The 18724-nt window shown below is 32.7% G+C and overlaps 1 protein-coding gene across 1 annotated transcript in view; it reads left to right on the top strand.

Annotated features, from left to right (window-relative positions):
* LOC145259802 (N-alpha-acetyltransferase 35, NatC auxiliary subunit-like) overlaps positions 1-18724 on the top strand; it is a 68029-nt gene that overhangs the window by 33248 nt on the left and 16057 nt on the right. The window contains exons 9-13 of the mRNA XM_080117588.1: positions 113-230; positions 5166-5347; positions 7476-7535; positions 11839-11945; positions 13922-14087. Of these exons, the coding sequence (XP_079973714.1) occupies positions 113-230; positions 5166-5347; positions 7476-7535; positions 11839-11945; positions 13922-14087 (633 nt within the window). The remainder of the gene's footprint in view (positions 1-112; positions 231-5165; positions 5348-7475; positions 7536-11838; positions 11946-13921; positions 14088-18724) is intronic.

Here is an 18724-nt window from a genome sequence, read left to right as displayed (position 1 = left end):
TTAAAATAAAAGGAGCTGTTTTGATTGTACATACCTCCATCCCCAAATAAGGGTTTCTGTTCAGTAATGCGGCTTGTGAGTATGTAATAGGAAAACTTTATTTGTTTTTTAGTGTGAAGGCATTACGCAGGCGCAGAGATTGCTGACACAATTGATTGAACTAATGCCAGCCATGACATGTGACTCTGACCTTGGAATCCAGGCTGAAGGAGGAGGAGTCACGAAAACAGGTTGGCAATATTTTATTTTATAATCTCGGTAACTTTTGGAATTCTCTTGAAAACTTTTCTAAGTCCAAGTCCAAAAAATGTTTGGATATGTTTTTTTAATTTGAAAATGGGCATTTTGCAATATATACAACAAAATAAAAAAAAGTTGTAAAAAATAAATATATAACAAATACATGCTACCAAAAGTAAGATGTTATTTTTGTACCTACCTGGATAAGTTTTTGATATTTTAACTTATTTTAAAGTGTTTATTTACTTTGAAACACAACAAGAAAAAATGGCAGACATGATACAATCATTTTTTAGTCCTGATAATCGCTCAAAACTCGAAAAAGAAACAAATATTGATAGAAATCTACTGAATAAATATCATTGTAGCCTTTATTAGGTGTTTTTATGAGAATTTTGTTTACTTTTCTATTTTTGAATGATTACCAAGGGTGCCTGACTAAGGCTAATAACAGCCATGATTATTTATCATTCTAACTGAGCAGAGTGAGCACACAATGTTTTTTGCAATATGTTAAAACACAAAACCATATTCAGGTAGTAGAAAAAGTAACTTATCTTGCTTTTGGAAATTGCTCCAGACAAAGCATGAAGCCGCTTTATGTAAGGAGCTAAAAAAATGGTAAAAAACTAACCCACAATAAGTATTAGCTGGATAAATTCTGACCCAAAAAACAGCAATTCTCTCCCCTTCATCAGAAACATCAGTTATGGAATGTGAAGAGTAAAGGATAAAATAATAGAAGTGAGATTTAAATAGAATAATCTATAATATAAATCTCACCTGTCTGTTTAAATGTATGCATGTTTGTATGTTTGCCTAAAACTTTCGACAGAGGCGACGGATTTTCACGAGATTGGTATCATTTTGAAGTTCAACCCTTCGGACGACAAATATCGAAAAATTGGCTAAAAGCATTAATTCCTTCAACTGGACACTTTGGCAATGGATGAAACAGCAAAGACATCTTTTTTTTTTTTCACACTCTTTTCCTCCTTCACGATACAAGTTCAAGTCTGCCTGCTGTCTACTGCTTTTTTTTTTTTTTAACACCTCTCTTCACCCAAACTGCCTACTGTTGTTTTGATCTCCCCCGTGCCGCTACTACCACCTTTTTTTACCCTCTCCCCCTTCCTGGGGCTCCTTATTACACACACCTACGCAACACCGGATACCCCCACTAGTAGTAAAATAAAAAGCAAAGGTCCACTTTCTATTCTCTTCAGTTTGAAATAACATTTTGATCATTAAATCAATACATCATGGTAAGAAAATTTGTTTGTGCTTTTCATTCGCTTACCTGTTCCTTACCAAGAATATTTTTGTTTGAGGTTTATTTTATGAGTTTTTATCTTTATCAATGTAATATGAACCAAGTAAAAATATATCTCAGGGCTCTACATTGTGAGTGAAACAGTCGCATTTGCGAATGATTTTTCAAAGTGGCAACTAGAAATAATGAAGCGCTTATCTTTTGGCAATTGTATTTCTTTCACCAGCAATCTTCCAAAGCTCACTACTGAGTGAAAAATATCTTTTCAACTTTTTTTTTTAAAAAATAAAATGAACAAAGTTAAATTATTTAAACAATGAAAGTTTAATAGAACAATATGCTCTTTTTTTTCACGAAGGCTGTTTAAAAAACATCTGAAGAAAACAAAACAAGGATCAACATAAAATTTGTTGTATATGTAGAATTACACTTATTAAAAAAATACAGAAAAATCTTTGATGTACATATTCATTACAGAACGAAGATGTCATATTCTAAAAATCATGTGGGTTTGGCTAGTAAACAAAAATATTTAGTTGTCAAAGGTTAACTAAAGATAAATTTGTCCATAGAGCCCTGTATCTTGAAAAAAAAAATTTTTTTTTTTCCACATTTTTTTTTTCTTTTTTTTCTTAACCACTTTTTGTTTTGTTGTCTATACTGAACAATGCCCTCAAATGTTTATAATGTCTTTACATTTGTAGAGATTATTATGAAACAGGGCTGTAGGACTGAAAAGATGCTCTTATTTAATATGACATCATTTACAACACAAAGAAAGAACTGCACTCATTATCGATATCAAGACTTTGGCCTTAATAGAGCTGAACAGGAAAAGATAACAAAATATCAAGACCTAAAAAATGATCTAAAAACGACAAGGTCTCTGAAAGAAATAATCATTACACCGGTTGTCATAGGAGCAACTGGCCTAATAAAAAAGAATCTTCAGAAATACTTAAAAGCAGTTCCTCAAGCTTTAACGAAATACAGATAGCAGCCATAGAAGAGCCCTCGGATATAAATTTAAATCGTAATGGAATCAAATATAAGAGTTATTTTCCTTCCATTGGAAACTTTAAAACATGTTTAAAAATAGATTTAAACAAAGGGTCATCATTGCATGGGCTGTGTGCAAATTAAAAATACAATTATTACTTCTGATTAATGCAGTTTTTAGTGGCAACATTTAGACATTCTCCAATTGATGGCTTATCTGCCATTCGTAATAGTGAAAAATATGTTAGCAAGGGGGAGATAAGCCAGTCTGTTATTTCATCAAGTAATAATGAAAAGTGGATTAAAAAAATGCGAAAACTATCTTTTATTTTTCATTAAAATTCTATTTGATAATTTTTCCTAATTTTTGGTGAGGATGCTTATAGTTTTTACTTAGAATGTAATTTTCATATGTGCTCTAAAAAATTATCTTTGTTGTAAAACTGATTGTCAGTTCAATATTTTTACATAAATGGAACAAATGTTTTAACATTTGAGTTACATATTGTATCAATATAAGTATTTAGTTCTTGTCCAGAATTCCTCTGATAATAAAAAATTAAACTAAAAAAAAAATCATGTATGATAGACATAGCTGTGACAAAACTAAAATATTATATTCCAAAAATCATGTAAATTGATCACCTTTTATTTTTAAATAAGAAAATCAAATTTTATGAGCATCCAAGGAGTAACTGTCTTGTCTGCATTTTGAAAACAATCTCAAAAACAAGGGTGATAACTCAATAATAATTCATACTAGATTTATGTTGTAATGCCTACGAGTTCCCATTAATTACTTAAACATGATTTTCTTTATAAAAATTAAATTTCTTGATCAATTTGCATAATTTTTGGAATATATTTTCATTTTATCATGGGTACATGCATCTTACAGATTTTTCTTCATTTTTGATCTTTATATAACGGGAGTTCTGGATAAGAAGCAAATATTTTTTTAATCAAGTTTCTTTCTTCTTAACGTAAAAAATGTCAGAATAATAAAACGGATGCCACTTTCATAATTCATTTATTTAAAATTGTAACAATCAGATGTTTATTAAAATTAGAATTTAAACAAAATAAGTTGATGGGACGACATCTTTTGATTTTGGATCAACTCATTTTAAAATAGGTGGTAGAAATTTTTGGTTACTTTTGTAAACATGCAAAATGCAGATATTTCAGATGATAGATGTCTGGCCAAAGAAAAAAGCGAGGATCACAGAGAATTAAAAAATATCTTTGGTTGCAGTCCCCCCCCCCAAGATATTTTTTTGTTTGAAATAAAATAAGTACCTCATTAAACATAATTCAGACTGAGAGCAACTTAATAAAAGTAATGTCTAAGATTATTAGCAGATGAGATCTTTTAATGGAGACTGTCTAGCTGTTTTCTCTGGTAGATATCTTGAGTAATCAACTTCTTGGTGGTTGAATGGTGACCACTAACAAAAGCCAGATATCCAGTCGGGAGTTGGAGATTCCAGGAGCAGAACACAGAACTTTTTTTTTTTTTTCAGATGACTGACAGTTGGGTTAGTGTTTTCTCCGTGCAAGGTTGACTTTGAAGCTCTTAGCTATAGGATTGTGTTGATTGGACTTGTATTTTAAACCTAAGCAACCTAAGAAAATGAATGTCCTTTTAACCTCGGAAGAAAATTAGATCTTTAATTGTTTTTAAACTGTAGTTGTGGTTTTTGTTTGGAAGGAGAATTCCTTTGTTGCTGCAGCTGCACTGACTGGATTGAACAACAGCCTCAGACCAGTACAGCGAGAGGGAGGATAATGACCTACACAATGGATGCACACAAAAGTGTTCACGTCTTAGTTAATTTTCAATTGTGTTGTTTTTGATAATTGAATGATCTCATTTTTTAATGTGTGTATACTGTTAATATGAAAATTAAATGTATTATTATGTAGACGGGGAAAAATTGTTTTGTTTTGTGATTTGATTTTTTTTTTTTTTAATTACATTTTCATCCCAAACAAGGTACATTGCCACTTTGGTGTAGGGGCTACTATCAGGGGCAAAAGCTACTGGGGTACGGTTCACGTTTCACTTGAACTTCTGCATGTCAGTACAGTTGGGGAAGCAGGGACCCGGAAGGGAATTCCAAAGTCTAGCGGTTCTGGGGAAGAAACTACTGGAGTAGAAAGCTCTTTTACATCTAGGGATCTATATGTTTACGTCATGGGGGCACAAGTGCTTGCAGTTCGTCAGAGCATTCACCATTAAAGTACTTGTAGAACAGGCAGAGGGACACAACATTTTGTCGATGGGACAGAGGCTGAAGCTTAAATGACAGTTCAGGACCTATCAGTTTGGCGACTCTCTTTTGAACCTTGTCTAGAAGCGAGAAACTAGTAGCAGATGCACCAGCCCAAATATGACAACAATACTTCATACATGGGCGAATGGTGGCCTTATAGAGGTACAGGATAATTTCGAGTGTTAGTAATTTTCTAGCACAGTAGAGAGAGCCTACCTTCTTTGCATTGGCCCTGGCAATGCTTTCAATGTAATTGCTCCAACTCCTGTTTCCTGTGAACGCAAACAACATTAAAAAACAAATTAAGTTTTGTCACCAGACGTACAACTGCCTAATATTTTTGTTTTTTAAGCAATAATAAAAATTTTTGATTTCAGATTATCCAACAATCATGGGATTTGAACCGCTTGTAAACCAGCGTCTGCTCCCTCCTACATTCCCCCGATATACGATGATAAAGAGCCGTAAAGAAGCCATGCATTATATGGAACATCAGCTTCTCCGTCGATTACAGACTGTTACTTTTATTACAGAGATCACCTCGTTACATAATATGCTGGTAAGTTTACGACAAATTTGATTATTGATCACAAAGATGTTTATTGTCTCTATGACGATGTTTCTTAACCTTAACTTGGGATCCAATTTGGTTCAGAATATCGGCTTCCTATTTCTTGGTCTTCGAACCAAGATCACAGTGTAGTATCTATTCTGATGCTATGCTTCACCTTTTCTGTCCTCGGTTAATGGAAGAGAGACCTTTCATGACTGAGACAACTTTTATTTTTGTTCCTATCCAGAGTGCTCATTTTTGGGAGCTGGATTTTACCCACATTAAAAACCGACCTTGTGTCTAACTCTGACCACTAAGTAGGACCATCGACTCCATAACCTAATCTAATAAAAATGTAGCCGACATCAGCCACAAATGGAGTAAAAAATTCAGTTTCTTTTACAAACATTTTGAGCATTTTTCAATTTTTTATGTATTAAACATCTCACGTGGAATGGTGCCATAAATGGATGATGACATTTAATGCTATCAAGACAAAAGTGGCTTTCCCTTAAAAATTAGAAGAAACCTTCCCGATCACTGATTGCCATGGCTATAGCATCCTTCTTGAGATTTGAATATTCAAACTCTTAGGCTATAAACATTCACAGACGACATGAATTGGAATAAATAATGAAGTTGTAACCCCCTTTCTCAATAAAATAATACCAGGGAGACTCTATATCAGGTTACCAATTTTAAAACTGCTAATATGAAACAAACGAAACTGTTAAATATGGAAGATCAACGTTAATCGGAGCCATGAAACCAGGTCATCTTCAATGATATAGGTTCTGATATTTACTTCGATAATCGTGGCTACCACATCTGAAAGAAGTTACGCAATTCTAAATATGGTGGGAGGGTATAACACACCTATAGCATAATGGAAGTATTTAAAAAGAGCACTAATTAATGCGGGTTTGTACCAGGGATCAATACTTGAACCTTTATTATTCCTCATCTTCATAAGCAACCTCTCTGATGCAATCGCATCTGAGATGGGTAATATATCTGTTGATGAGACCTTGTTCTATTCTTAACATGCAGGCAAATTGAATGCATGTATATACAAAACAATGGCTTAATCCCTAGAAAATGACATATCTATCTACTGTGGAATGGGACCAAAAATGGATGATCATATTTAATGCTACTAAGGCAAAGCTCCTTTCCTATAACAATTATAAGAAACCCTAACCCAACTACCAATTGTCGTAGTTGATGACCCCTTATTCAAGAGTTCAACCTTCAAACTCTGCAGCCTAACATTCACAGGTAACATGAATTGGAATAAATGCATAGAAGATACTGCCAAGTCTGCTGCAATGAAAGTGTGTTCCCTCTACTAAGCTAGAAAACTTCACAGTTGCCTATTCTCAACATGCAGGCAAATTGAATGCATGCATGTACAAGACAATGGCTGAATCTTTGAAAATGACCCCCCACCCCACCCGTATGTAGTAGAATGGCGCCATTAGTAGATGATGACGTTTGATGCTTTCGTTAACAGTAATAAGAAACCTTCCCAATTCCTGATTGCCATGGCTGATAGTGCCCTTTTCAAGATTCTAATGTTCAAACTCTTTGGCCTAACATTCATAAGTAATATGAATTAGAATAAATACATAAAAGATACTGACTAGTCTGCTACAAAAAATCTGTGCTCACTCTACCTGGTTAGAAAACTTCTCACACCTGCCAGCTTCCTATATCATCATTCACCGATGCATAGAGCATCGTTTCTGCATCTTTGATGAATTTTTTGCATTTGTACCCCCTCAACTTAAACACCCTTGATCAACCCAACCAGCAGCAAAATCCCACCTGTTCACTGCAGAGGTCCCCAGATATCAGAAAAATTTCTACTATAATAGATTCTTTCCTCAGACCACTTGCCTTTGGAATTCCCTCCATGCCCACTGTTTTTCCGAATGAAAACAGCAAACTCTTAGTTTTGTAAATGTCTACAGTAGATGAGGATGCTTCAGAGCTAAAAGAAAAAGCCTAGAATTTCACTTAAGATGATTTTTATATCGCAATCGTGAATTTAGAACAGAATTAGTAATTATATCAGAATCAGGAAAAATATTAGAATCGTTCCGTCACTAATAATAATATTTTTTTCTTTCAGGAAGTATTTACGGAATTTAGCAAGACTTGTCCATGTGTTTTATCAAGATCTTTGTTACAGGTGAATATAAAATTACTTTTTTTTTTTTTAATTTTATGACTAACAGGCCCCTTGGTTATCATCATCATTCAGTTTTGATTTTTAAGGTGCTACAAGTATTCTGGACTTCAAGATAGGCAACACCAGTCAACGTTTCACACCTGCTTTATATGCGGTCTGATCCAAAGGGTTGATATCGATCTTGTAGCATGCAATAAAATCACTTTATATGAACTTGAGCCAGGGATTCCATTTTTAGTGCATTGGGTATCCAGCAATGTTGGTGCAAGAGTAGACACATTGTACATGGCAAAACAACCTCAGATCTCGACCACGTAAGGCATCCAAAATCTTACCAATTGAATGGTGAATGGGATCTTTTGCCTCAGTTTGTTACCATACATTCACTGGATTATTTTATTGAAGCCATTGCAGAATAGAAGCGTTTGTGGCTTACACTGGAAAGGAATAAGGACTTGTGCATTCTTGCTGCTAGCATGGAACTCGATATAACTTTTTTTTTTTCACTAAAAATTCACCACAAAAAAAAAAAGAGACATCACTATCCATTGAGTAATAACTCACGACATATGAATAAAACCAGATTTACATTGTGCACTGCAAGATGGTCGACATGCGATATTTGGTTCCATTCTTGGATCAAAGAGCTGATCCACTGTAGCAGTAGATTTATGACAATTCCTGCTGTCTAATCTTGTAGTTGAATAATAAATCATTTAAAAAATTTGCAAACTCTTGCTTGAAACTGTCATGCAATTCAAGCATATGAAATTTGAAGAAAAGTATACGATTTCAATGTCAAAATATCCACCATTGTAGTGTAGTCCATACAATTCAATTGCAAATGCTTTTGTCTGTAGTTGAGATTACAAAAAAGTACTTCAGTTTATGTGAGCACAAACAAAAATTTAATTGTTACTCCAGTATCTAAGGATGTTGTATGTATGTTTATAGATGACACATTAGGTTATAGTCAGCTAATGTACTTCCTAACTTCCGGTATGGCTGCTACCAAAAGCAATGACAAGGCAAATCAGTTCCTTCTCATGTGTATCTGTGCATATACTCCTTTTTTATTACGTTTTTCCACTCATTCTTTTTTTTTTTTTTATTTAATAATCGTTGAAAAGTTTTTTTTAAATCTTATTTTAATTAAGAATTATTGAAATTTTTTTTTTTTAAGAATTATTGAAAACATTTTTTAAAAATTTTTAAAACTATTTTGGGAATATTATGTATTAGATAATTTTTTTATGATGTTTGAAATTTTGTCATTATGATTTCAATAATTTCATTTTTATACTTTCATAAACATATTAATTATATAAATTCAAATAAAAAAAAACTTATTTTCAAAATAAAAAATTTTTTTTCATAATTTCATAAACATGTTTCTTATAAAATTTAAAATAAATTTTATTTTTTAATTTTTTGTTATTAAAAGAGCAAATAAAAACTTATTTTTATCTGTATAATTTTGTTAATTTTTATTGCATATTTTTCAATAATGTCCTTTTCTTATATTTTAATCAATAAATCGTTTCACAATAGAAATACAGAAGAACAATAAAAGTGAAGGAATTGATTTGTCATGTTACTGCTTTGGGCAGAAGTTACACCGGAAGCTTGAAAGTATGTTAGCTGACTATAGCCACACATTATTATACATTTGAAAAATTCAAATTCTTATTTTAACATATAAATTTTCAGTACCTCTGCATTTACCAACCCATGATTTCCACAAAGTTACTCAAGTTTGTCCGGATGAGCTTTCCTTAACTGTTAAACTACTACAAGCAAATGATAATGCTAAACAAGAAAACATAAAAATATAATAAATATATAATAAAATAAATATATAATAAAACATAAAAATATAATAAATACAATAAAAAAGATAACATGAAACGTAAAGTGAAAGAAAATTTTTTTTTTACTTGTAAGAAAAACTTTTTGCTCGATAAATGTTGTTTTATTTCAATGTTATTTTTATTTTTATTTTTTTTAATGAAAACAGATAAAAAAAAATGGAAGAACAGTTGTAAGGAAAACTTTTTTTCAGAAATATTTTTCTTTTATGTTACTGTTTCGTGATTGAGGGAGGAATCTGTTTCAGACCGGGGAAAAAACACTTCTTTTCTCCAACAATGATAAATTGTTAGTAACACTGTCTTCTTCCATTCTTTTTTTTTTTTTTTTTTTTTTTTTTTTCATTAATTAATAATTACTACGTGCATAAAAGTAATAATTAATAAATAATATTTAAATAAAATAAAGTAAATATGTCCTAAAATGTGGGCAAAGAAAAATGTAAACAAAGGGCAAATAACTCCTTTCTTATAATAAAAATTAATCGCCAATAAAAAATGAATAAAAATTCAACAATCTTATATATATATTGGATAATTATATTTTAAAAATAATATATATGGTTATATTCTTATTAGCTAAAGTCTGACAGAGCATTTAATTTCACTTTCTCATTGAGATCGGCCTAAGCATTCCTTGCATCGATTTGCAATCATCCATTTCTGGTTGTTCCCATCATCTGCCAGGCACACCTGAGTAACTTTGTGGAAATTGCGTGTTGATAAATGCAGAAGTACCAAAATTTCTTAGTGTTGTGAAAATAGACCTCCTCCTCTCTCTCTCTCTCTCTCTCTATCTCTCTCTCTCTCTCTCTCTGTATATATATATATATATATATATATATATATATATATATTTATTTTTTTTTTACTATAATAATTAAATACCTACAGACACTAGTGTTTCATCCTTTCGGGATTCTTCAGTGCAGGGTGTCACGATTACTACCAGTCGAACGATTCGAACCCCGCGACACGAGACATCTCTGGCTCGATTAGCGGAGGCCATATCCATTCGACTACTATTAACCGTGTGAAATAGCATTGAATTTTAAACATTTTAATTTAAATGTTCATTACGTCAGACAGACAGTGATCAAATCGTTATACGATGATCTACGCATAAGAGCTAAATTGACCGACTTTTAATTCAACTGAAAGTGCTCAACGATAAGAAACGAATTTCTTAATTTAATAAGTTTTCTCTGATTTATATATAACGTTGCCCGAGTGTGGGGAGGTGTGTGTGTTGGAAGGGGGAGTAGATCAAAACAAAATAAAAAAAGCAATGTTAAACTTCTTTAAAAAATCGGAAAAACAAACAAAATAAAAAAAGCGATGTTAAACTTCTTTAAAAAATCGGAAAAACAAACAAAATAAAAAAAGCGATGTTAAACTTCTTTAAAAAATCGGAAAAACAAACAAAATAAAAAAAGCGATGTTAAACTTCTTTAAAAAATCGGAAAAACAAACAAAAAAAAAACAGCGAACTGCTTGGCATCGCCGTGTGGTAAAAGAAAAAGAAAGTTTTGGTAGGTAGATAGGATCGAACCCGGAACCTTGAGGTGAAGATGGAAAAAAAATCCTGACATTATCTGCATGCCCACAACGGCAGAGTAACAAAAATGTGTTTTAATTTAACAATTAAAACTTAATTGACAGGTGCGTGAATTCAATGAGGTCAAACCTTTTCCCAACTTTGGTTATTTGTTTCCCTAAGATGTTTTTTTTTTTGGGGGGGGGTGACCAGCTCCTTATAAAAAGGGAGTGTCCAATTGAATGACAATTGTCTGATATAAGGGGTTTCCCCCCCCCCCCCGCATTGATCAAAAACTTATTGCTTTCTGGACGTTTCTGGCACGAAAGCTGAGAATTACATCCTTCACTTCAGATTAGTTTCACTTTTATACGAAAAAGCTGAACACACACGAGGGGAGCTGAAATAGCAGGAATTTTGTAAAAGTCGATGTAAATAAATCTAGATGCGACGTGCGTTTGCAAATCGTAGATATTACAATCTATATAGTATATAAAAAGTTATAAGAAGTAGTAATCCCCCCCTTGTGTATATGTTATGAATGAATAAACATGACCATGCATACAGCAATTGGTATTAAAGAGTGAACTATAAAAAGATGAGAAATAGAAACAAAGAGACCTCACTATCTATTGAGCAGCAACTTATGATGTGTCAACAAAACAAAAACTTTAGCTGTGTACAAAATGCTAACCAAGAATTTTTTGATGATCTAGAATCAAAGAATTGCGCCACTGTAGCACTACATGAAGATAAATATTAATGTTTTAAGATATTTTTTATCCAAGTTTTCATCCTACTTTTCTAACGATACACATTTTTTGTTTTATCTGAAGGCCATTTAACTTTAGTGACCTTCTTAAATGTTTTATTTATTTTGATTTCTTTTTTTTTACAGTTATTATTTCTTCCGTTCAATAAGAAATTGTTTGGTATTTATTCAATTGTTGATTCGTTGAAAGAAAGCATCCGGAATTTTATTGCTCCTGTTGCTCTGTTTCCAAAGTAAGTGAATTATTATGTTTCGATATCTGTTAATATCATTGTTACAGCTAGGACTGGAGCGTTTCAGTTTCTGAAAATTTGTTAAATCCTGAGAAACCATCTTGATTCTGCATCTGCGGATGACTTGCCGCAAAAGATGTTCTACCAAAAGAGATAAAGTACTTGCAGCTGAGACTACTGGTGAATTTACTACTCCCTAGATACTCCATACATTCGTCCATACTTGCGACACTTTCTTATTTCAGATTTTGCACAGGCTTGAAAAGTCCTAGAATTTTGACTTTTGCCTTAAAAAAGCTTTATTTTTATTATTACCTTGAAAAATCCTTGAAAATATGGAAAAATGTTATAAAAATGTCTTGAAAAGGCCTTGAAAATCATATTGTTTTTGTCAAGTAAAATATTAAAAATAAAATCAAGATATTTTTAAAGTATTAACATATTGGGAATTCACCATTGGAGAGTCCTGTCTGTGCAAGGATTTTTTTTTTTTTTTTAAGAGCGGGGGTATTTCTTCCTTATTTTGGAGGTTAAAATTCAAATTTTCCTGTTTTTGCTCTCATTTATGATTTAATTTTGTTGGAGGCACAAGGTTGCCTCCCACCAAATTTGCAGCTGCCATAAATAAAGATGATCCCTCCCCTCTAAAAAAAAAATAAACTTTCCTTGCGCAGATGGGAATCACTGTAAAACAAACCCCAAATCTTATTTTGAAAAATTGAATTTTATCGGGAGAAGGCCTATAAAAAAAAGCGTTGAAAAAAACTTTACAAAACTTTAAAAAGCCTTGAAAAGGTTTTAAAAATGTACATTGAAAATTTGTATGAATGCTGTATTCTCTGCACTGTTTCTCTCTCTCACAGATGTAATGTTGCTAATTTCAGTCTTTTGCATAAATACTATTAGGGCATGTGTTCATCAAATCTTTCTGTTGAATTTGAGAATTTCGAACAAAACCCTTTATTTTATCCACAAGGGTAATATGTTCTCATTCCATGAGTCATGATTGGGTTGAAGTCAAAAGTAATTCGCAATTGTATTCTATATGCGGATTAGAAATAAAAGGCAACTCTGTAAAGACCAGGATTATCAGTCGAACCTTTGTGGTAAAGGTGATATGAGGCGTTATGTTGAGGAACTTTGATTTTATGACAGTTCGTATCAGGAAGTTTTACTTCCAAAAGAAAGGCTATGTCGATGTTGTATTTGAAGAGGGAGTACATTGTTAGCGCTTGGGTTTCTTCCTACATGAAGGTTCTGTTGTTCGAAACGGCAAAATGTTTCTTTTCTATATTTCATGATCATCCCAGTTTGCTGATTTGACACTCGCATCATTGGGGTAGTGAGCATGTTAGTTTTTGCAAGAATCATACCAAAATCCGATGTTAACTTGAAAGCTGTCATGAAATCAACATGTCACCTTTACCACAATGGTTCGGCTGATAATCCTGGTTTTTATGGAGTTGCCTTCACTCTTATTCCTAATGCTAATACATCGCTCCTTGCCTCAGAAACAATCTGGATTTTACCTAGTACTTTATCTGTTATACCATGCAAGGACTCGTGGAGTAACGGATGTAGTACTAGGTAAAATTTTGTTGTAAGTGACTCTCTTCTGGAGATTGAAAGTTCAATCCTTGATACGGGCTATCCGCAGAATACAATTGCAAATTACTTTTGACTTCAATCCAATCATGACTTATGGAATGAGAACATATTACTCTTGTGGATAAAATAAAGGGTTTCGTTCGAAATTCTCAAATTCACCAGAAAGATTCCAAAGTTCGACAAGATGCACCTGAAGAAGGTCGAAGGTTACATCGGCTGAAATGTTGTGCAAACAACACTCAAGCAAATAATGCATCCGCTTAAGGAAAATAGTTTTTTATTTCTATAATTGCCTCCTGATTTAAATAAGCCCTTTGTTGTCCGATAATATAAAAATTTCTTTTTCTTTTTTTAATCCCCCACTTTAGATCTAACCTCTACAGCAACCCTCAAGCTAAGGAGTATGTTGATGCCTTTTTGAATAAGGCTGTTCGACCCATCTGCACAATCTTTCAAATCACAGGACACAACAGAGCCCGACAACGGGAAAAATGGACACACATTTTAGAGGAACTTGCCGCTCTGCAAGAAGAGGTAAGAACAGTTTTAGCTTTTTACACAACATTTGTTCATTTAGCAGTATTGCATGGTAATGGAATTGGTCATTTAAATGGTTAAGGATAAGATAATTTAAAATTTGTATGAGTGCGGTACAAGGATGACTGCCTTTTTGAGGGAGTTGTGTTTCTCTACATTAAAAGCAATTTTTATTTGCCTTTGTGGGAAGGCAAATAGAATCAAGACAATTTTGATAAAGTAACAACTGTTTTCGACAAACGCGGTTGACACATGCATCTAAGGATGAAATCAATTATTAGCTAACATTGGCTAAAGGTTAAAAACTGCCAGTAAACTTATGGAAAAAAATGGAAACGACATTAACCTTAGGAGGAAGTTCCATGAGAGTATCAATTCACAAGCGTATGTATATCCCTGTTAAGGGAGATGATGAAGTTAGGATTTTGCAACTTTTGCAGGGAGGTGTTGATGTCCTCCTACATACAGTGCCTGGAATTCTCAAATTGGTCACACATTCAGTACTGACCAGGCTCACTGTTGCTTCAGTGATCTAACGAGAACTGGTGTATCAACCTGATTATGCCGTATCCAACTTAACAGTACAATGAATAACCACTATTCTCTTTTTCTTACTCTCTCTTTCTTTTTTATGTATGTATTCTCTTTTTCTTACTCTCTCTTTCTTTTTTATGTATCTATTCTTTTTTTCTTACTCTCTCTTTCTTTTTTATGTATCTATTCTTTTTTTCTTACTCTCTCTTTCTTTTTTATGTATCTATTCTCTTTTTCTTACTCTCTCTTTCTTTTTTATGTATCTATTCTCTTTTTCTTACTCTCTCTTTCTTTTTTATGTATCTATTCTCTTTTTCTTACTCTCTCTTTCTTTTTTATGTATGTATTCTTTTTTTCTCTCCTTTTTTACTGATGGTTTTTACTCTCTTTCTCTTGCCACAAAAGTGAATTCAATTTGATGCTTTCGCTCTCGCAGGATGAATCATGTCAAGGTCCTCTTTTCCAACTCTAAGAGTTTTACATGCTTTTTGGAATGATAAAAATAAATTACATATTTATATATGTAAAAATAGTTGTTCGCTTCTTCTATACAAGCATTCAGATTTCAGCATGACAAATTAATTCTCTGGAGGAAAGATTGAATGACATCAAAAAACCTATCAAACACATAACAGTGGAATCACCGAACTGTTCAATAATTTTAGATAGCATTTACTTGAATATATAAGCAATAGTATTGCTGCTATTCAAATTAGGGAATGTAACTATGGTACTCCACCCGGACACTGATAGTGCTGGGGCCCAGTCTCTTCTATAATCTCTTGTATTGGCTTGTACCTCAATGAGACAAAAACTGAATATATGAACAAATGCTCTTATTCTAAATCAGATCACTGTATCAAAACATGGAATCAAACGCCACTAAAACAGGTCAATGATTATAAGTACCTAGGATTCTTGATTGCAACCTCATTCAAAGATTTCAACATCAGAAATGGGGATGGTATAGTCTGCTTTTAATGATTTGAGCAAAATATGGACATCACATTTGGGCAAAAACATCAAATTGAAAATTTTTAAATCTGTAATATAGCCCATTCTCCTCTATAGTTCGGAAACACAAACATTTTATAAGAAATTGGAAATCTGTCTGAATGGTACATATACTTGCCTTCTCATGAGAATTCAAAACCTCATGGAAGATCCATCTAATCAAACAACAAATCTATGGAGAACAGTTGAAAGATGATGAGGACTGTGCTAGGATGAGAAGAGCCTTTCTAGGAAGGTGTAGACATATCGAGATACACTCTGTAACGATAGTGTTAAATCGTAAAAAGAACAAACGTCAACAAAAATGTTGTAAAATGATGTATAGTTCGACATCTTTTTTTCTCTTTCCGTGTTTTTGTATATTACGACACGGATGGGTGGTTCTCATGTGACTGTGACATTATGAACAAAAATTAGGAAACTAGTACGAGCCTTTTCTCTTAACCGACTACAATTTACTCTTTGTCATCTGTTATTTCTTTCTGAATACTCATGTAATAAGTTATGACAAGCAAAAAAGATCCACAGGTTTTATGTATATTTAAAGAGTTACCAATTTTTTTTGGAGGGGGTGGTCCCTTATTTGGCAAGGTTATCAGTTTTGGAGTTTTTTTTTGTTTTTTTTGCTTCGATTTGGGAGAGATATTTTGGGACAAACATATGTTAGAGAAATATTTTCAGCGAAAAAGGTTTTTAGATTCTATAATTGAATGTGAGAAAACGAGAAATGTTATACGATGATGGGATGATTGGAGAAAGACAAATTCAGCGACTGACTCTCTGCTCGCCAGAAATAAAATAAAAAACTTTCCTTAATTCAGGCCACTGTTATGTAATCGTTTGTGACCCTCGACATCTGAAATCTCTCACTTTTGACATTCAATTTCAAGGCTCTATCCAGTGTAGCTGCACTAACCATTGTTTTATTAAAATTAGTGTTTTGAAATTTCAATTATTTTTGTTTGACGTTTGATTGTTGCCAGCTTCATTCGGCATTTTTTTTTATTTAAAATGGCCTTTTGAAATTTCGGGTTTGTATTACTGTACACATAGATTCGAAAAAGTTGTCAAAAAACAAATATATAACAAATAAATGTTATCAAAGGCAAGATAAGTTACTTTTCTACCAAACTGGATATATTTTTTGTGTTTTTATTCAATGTAACATTTATTCAGCTCGAAAAACATACAGTGTTTACCGATGTATTCGAAAATTCAAGATGGCGTCTCACACCCTCTTTAACACCATAAGTATGGAAAAAGGTGTTATAAATAAAAAACTATACAAAATACTATTAAAAACCCGCCAAATATATGTCAACCTATGTCACGGTAACATATATTGAGCGAGTTTTTAACAGTGTTTTATCTGCTTTTTTATTTATAACATCTTTTCCCACACTTACCGTGTTAAAGAGAGAATAAGACGCCATCTTGAATGTTCCAATACAGCGGTAAACACTGTATGGTTTTCGAGCTGAATAAACATGTTACAGTGAATAAAAACACGAAAAATATATCCAGTTTGGTAGAAAAGTAACTTATCTTGCCTTTGATAACATTTATTTGTTATATATTTGTTTTTGACAACTTTTTCGAATCTATGTGTACAGTAATACAAACCCGAAATTTCAATTTTTTTTTATTTGACATCTGAGTGTTGTTTGCTGCATTCTCAGGATTTTCAGTACATATGACCTTAATTATTCAACAGAATGACATTGACTAAATGAGATGGAAGCGATACATTTTTTACTTTACTATCAGATAATCATGCCCACCCTCAGTTGTAGGGCCTAATGTCATGACTGCCAGGCTTATTGTAGTTATCAACTTGCATCTGAGATTTAAAGTCTAACCCTATATTTTACCAATTTGGTCTAGTAGTGAAGCCTAATTTGGAGAGTTTGGAGTCACCTCTTAGGGGCCATTACTCACAGATCCACAATTTATATTATAGATTATTCAAACTACACCCTGAATGTAATATATATTTTTATAATAATAATTTTTTATTTATTTATTCACATGTTTTGTCTTAATAAGACTCATCAGTGTGGCTAGTAATGCTATACCATCAGTTGTTGGGTCCGAACGTTGGACTAAAATCACTTTTGACTTTCTTCCAACACTTCGATACTGACATAAATTTATAACAGGAAAAAGAAAGCAAGAATCCTTACAGTGTTCAAAATTTTGGTAAAGAGAGTGAACTTTGCAATATTGCTTTATTTAGAAGGTTTTCATATTCTCCCTATAGAGTGCTGTACTTTTGAAGGACACAATTACATATTTTTATAACATATTTTTTTTTATTTATCTGTATATGTTTTGTCTTAATAAGACTCATCAGTGTGGCTTGTAAGTCTATACTATTATTTGCTGGATTTGAACATCAGATTTAGTTCACAGTTGACTTCCATCCAAGGTCTCTGCTTGCAATCTTGGAATTTACCAAAATTATGCCTCATCAATCTATAATATAAATCTCACCTGTTTGTTTAAATGTATGTATGTATGTATGTATGTATGTCTGCCTAAAACTTTTGACAGAGAAGACGAATTTTCACGAGATTGGTATCGTTTTAAAGCTCGGCCTTTCGGATAACAAACATCGAAAAATTGGCTAAGGTCATTAATTCCTTCACTCTCAACTGGGCACTTTTCTACAGGGAGAGGTCACTTTTTTTGCCGATATTTTCGAAAGTCATCCCCTCTTTTCAATTGACTAACCTTAATTTAAACCTTTGTCACTTCCAGTTTGGCAATGGATGCAACGGCAAAGATGTCACTTTTTGTTTCACATTCTTTTCCTCTTTTTTTTTTTGCTCAACACACACCTCCAAACACCCAGGCAACGCCGGGCATCCAGGCTATTTATTTCATATAATCAGAATTGGGAATCCCCCCAAAAAATGTTTAAACTCTTTGAGGTATTTGAATAAGAAAAATTTGTGCCTATTTTCTGATGCCAAAAAACGATTCTTTTATTTGCTTGATTTGTTTTAAACTGAATTTTCTATCGTTGGTACTATTGGTAAAACAATAAATATTTATTGATTTTAAACTACCAATAAAATTAAAAT

The sequence above is a fragment of the Euprymna scolopes genome, chromosome 35, assembly GCF_053919585.1.
Source record: "Euprymna scolopes isolate OS-2025 chromosome 35, ASM5391958v1, whole genome shotgun sequence".
In the NCBI taxonomy this organism is placed as follows: domain Eukaryota; kingdom Metazoa; phylum Mollusca; class Cephalopoda; order Sepiida; family Sepiolidae; genus Euprymna; species Euprymna scolopes.
This window is presented reverse-complemented; position numbering and strand designations above follow the sequence as displayed.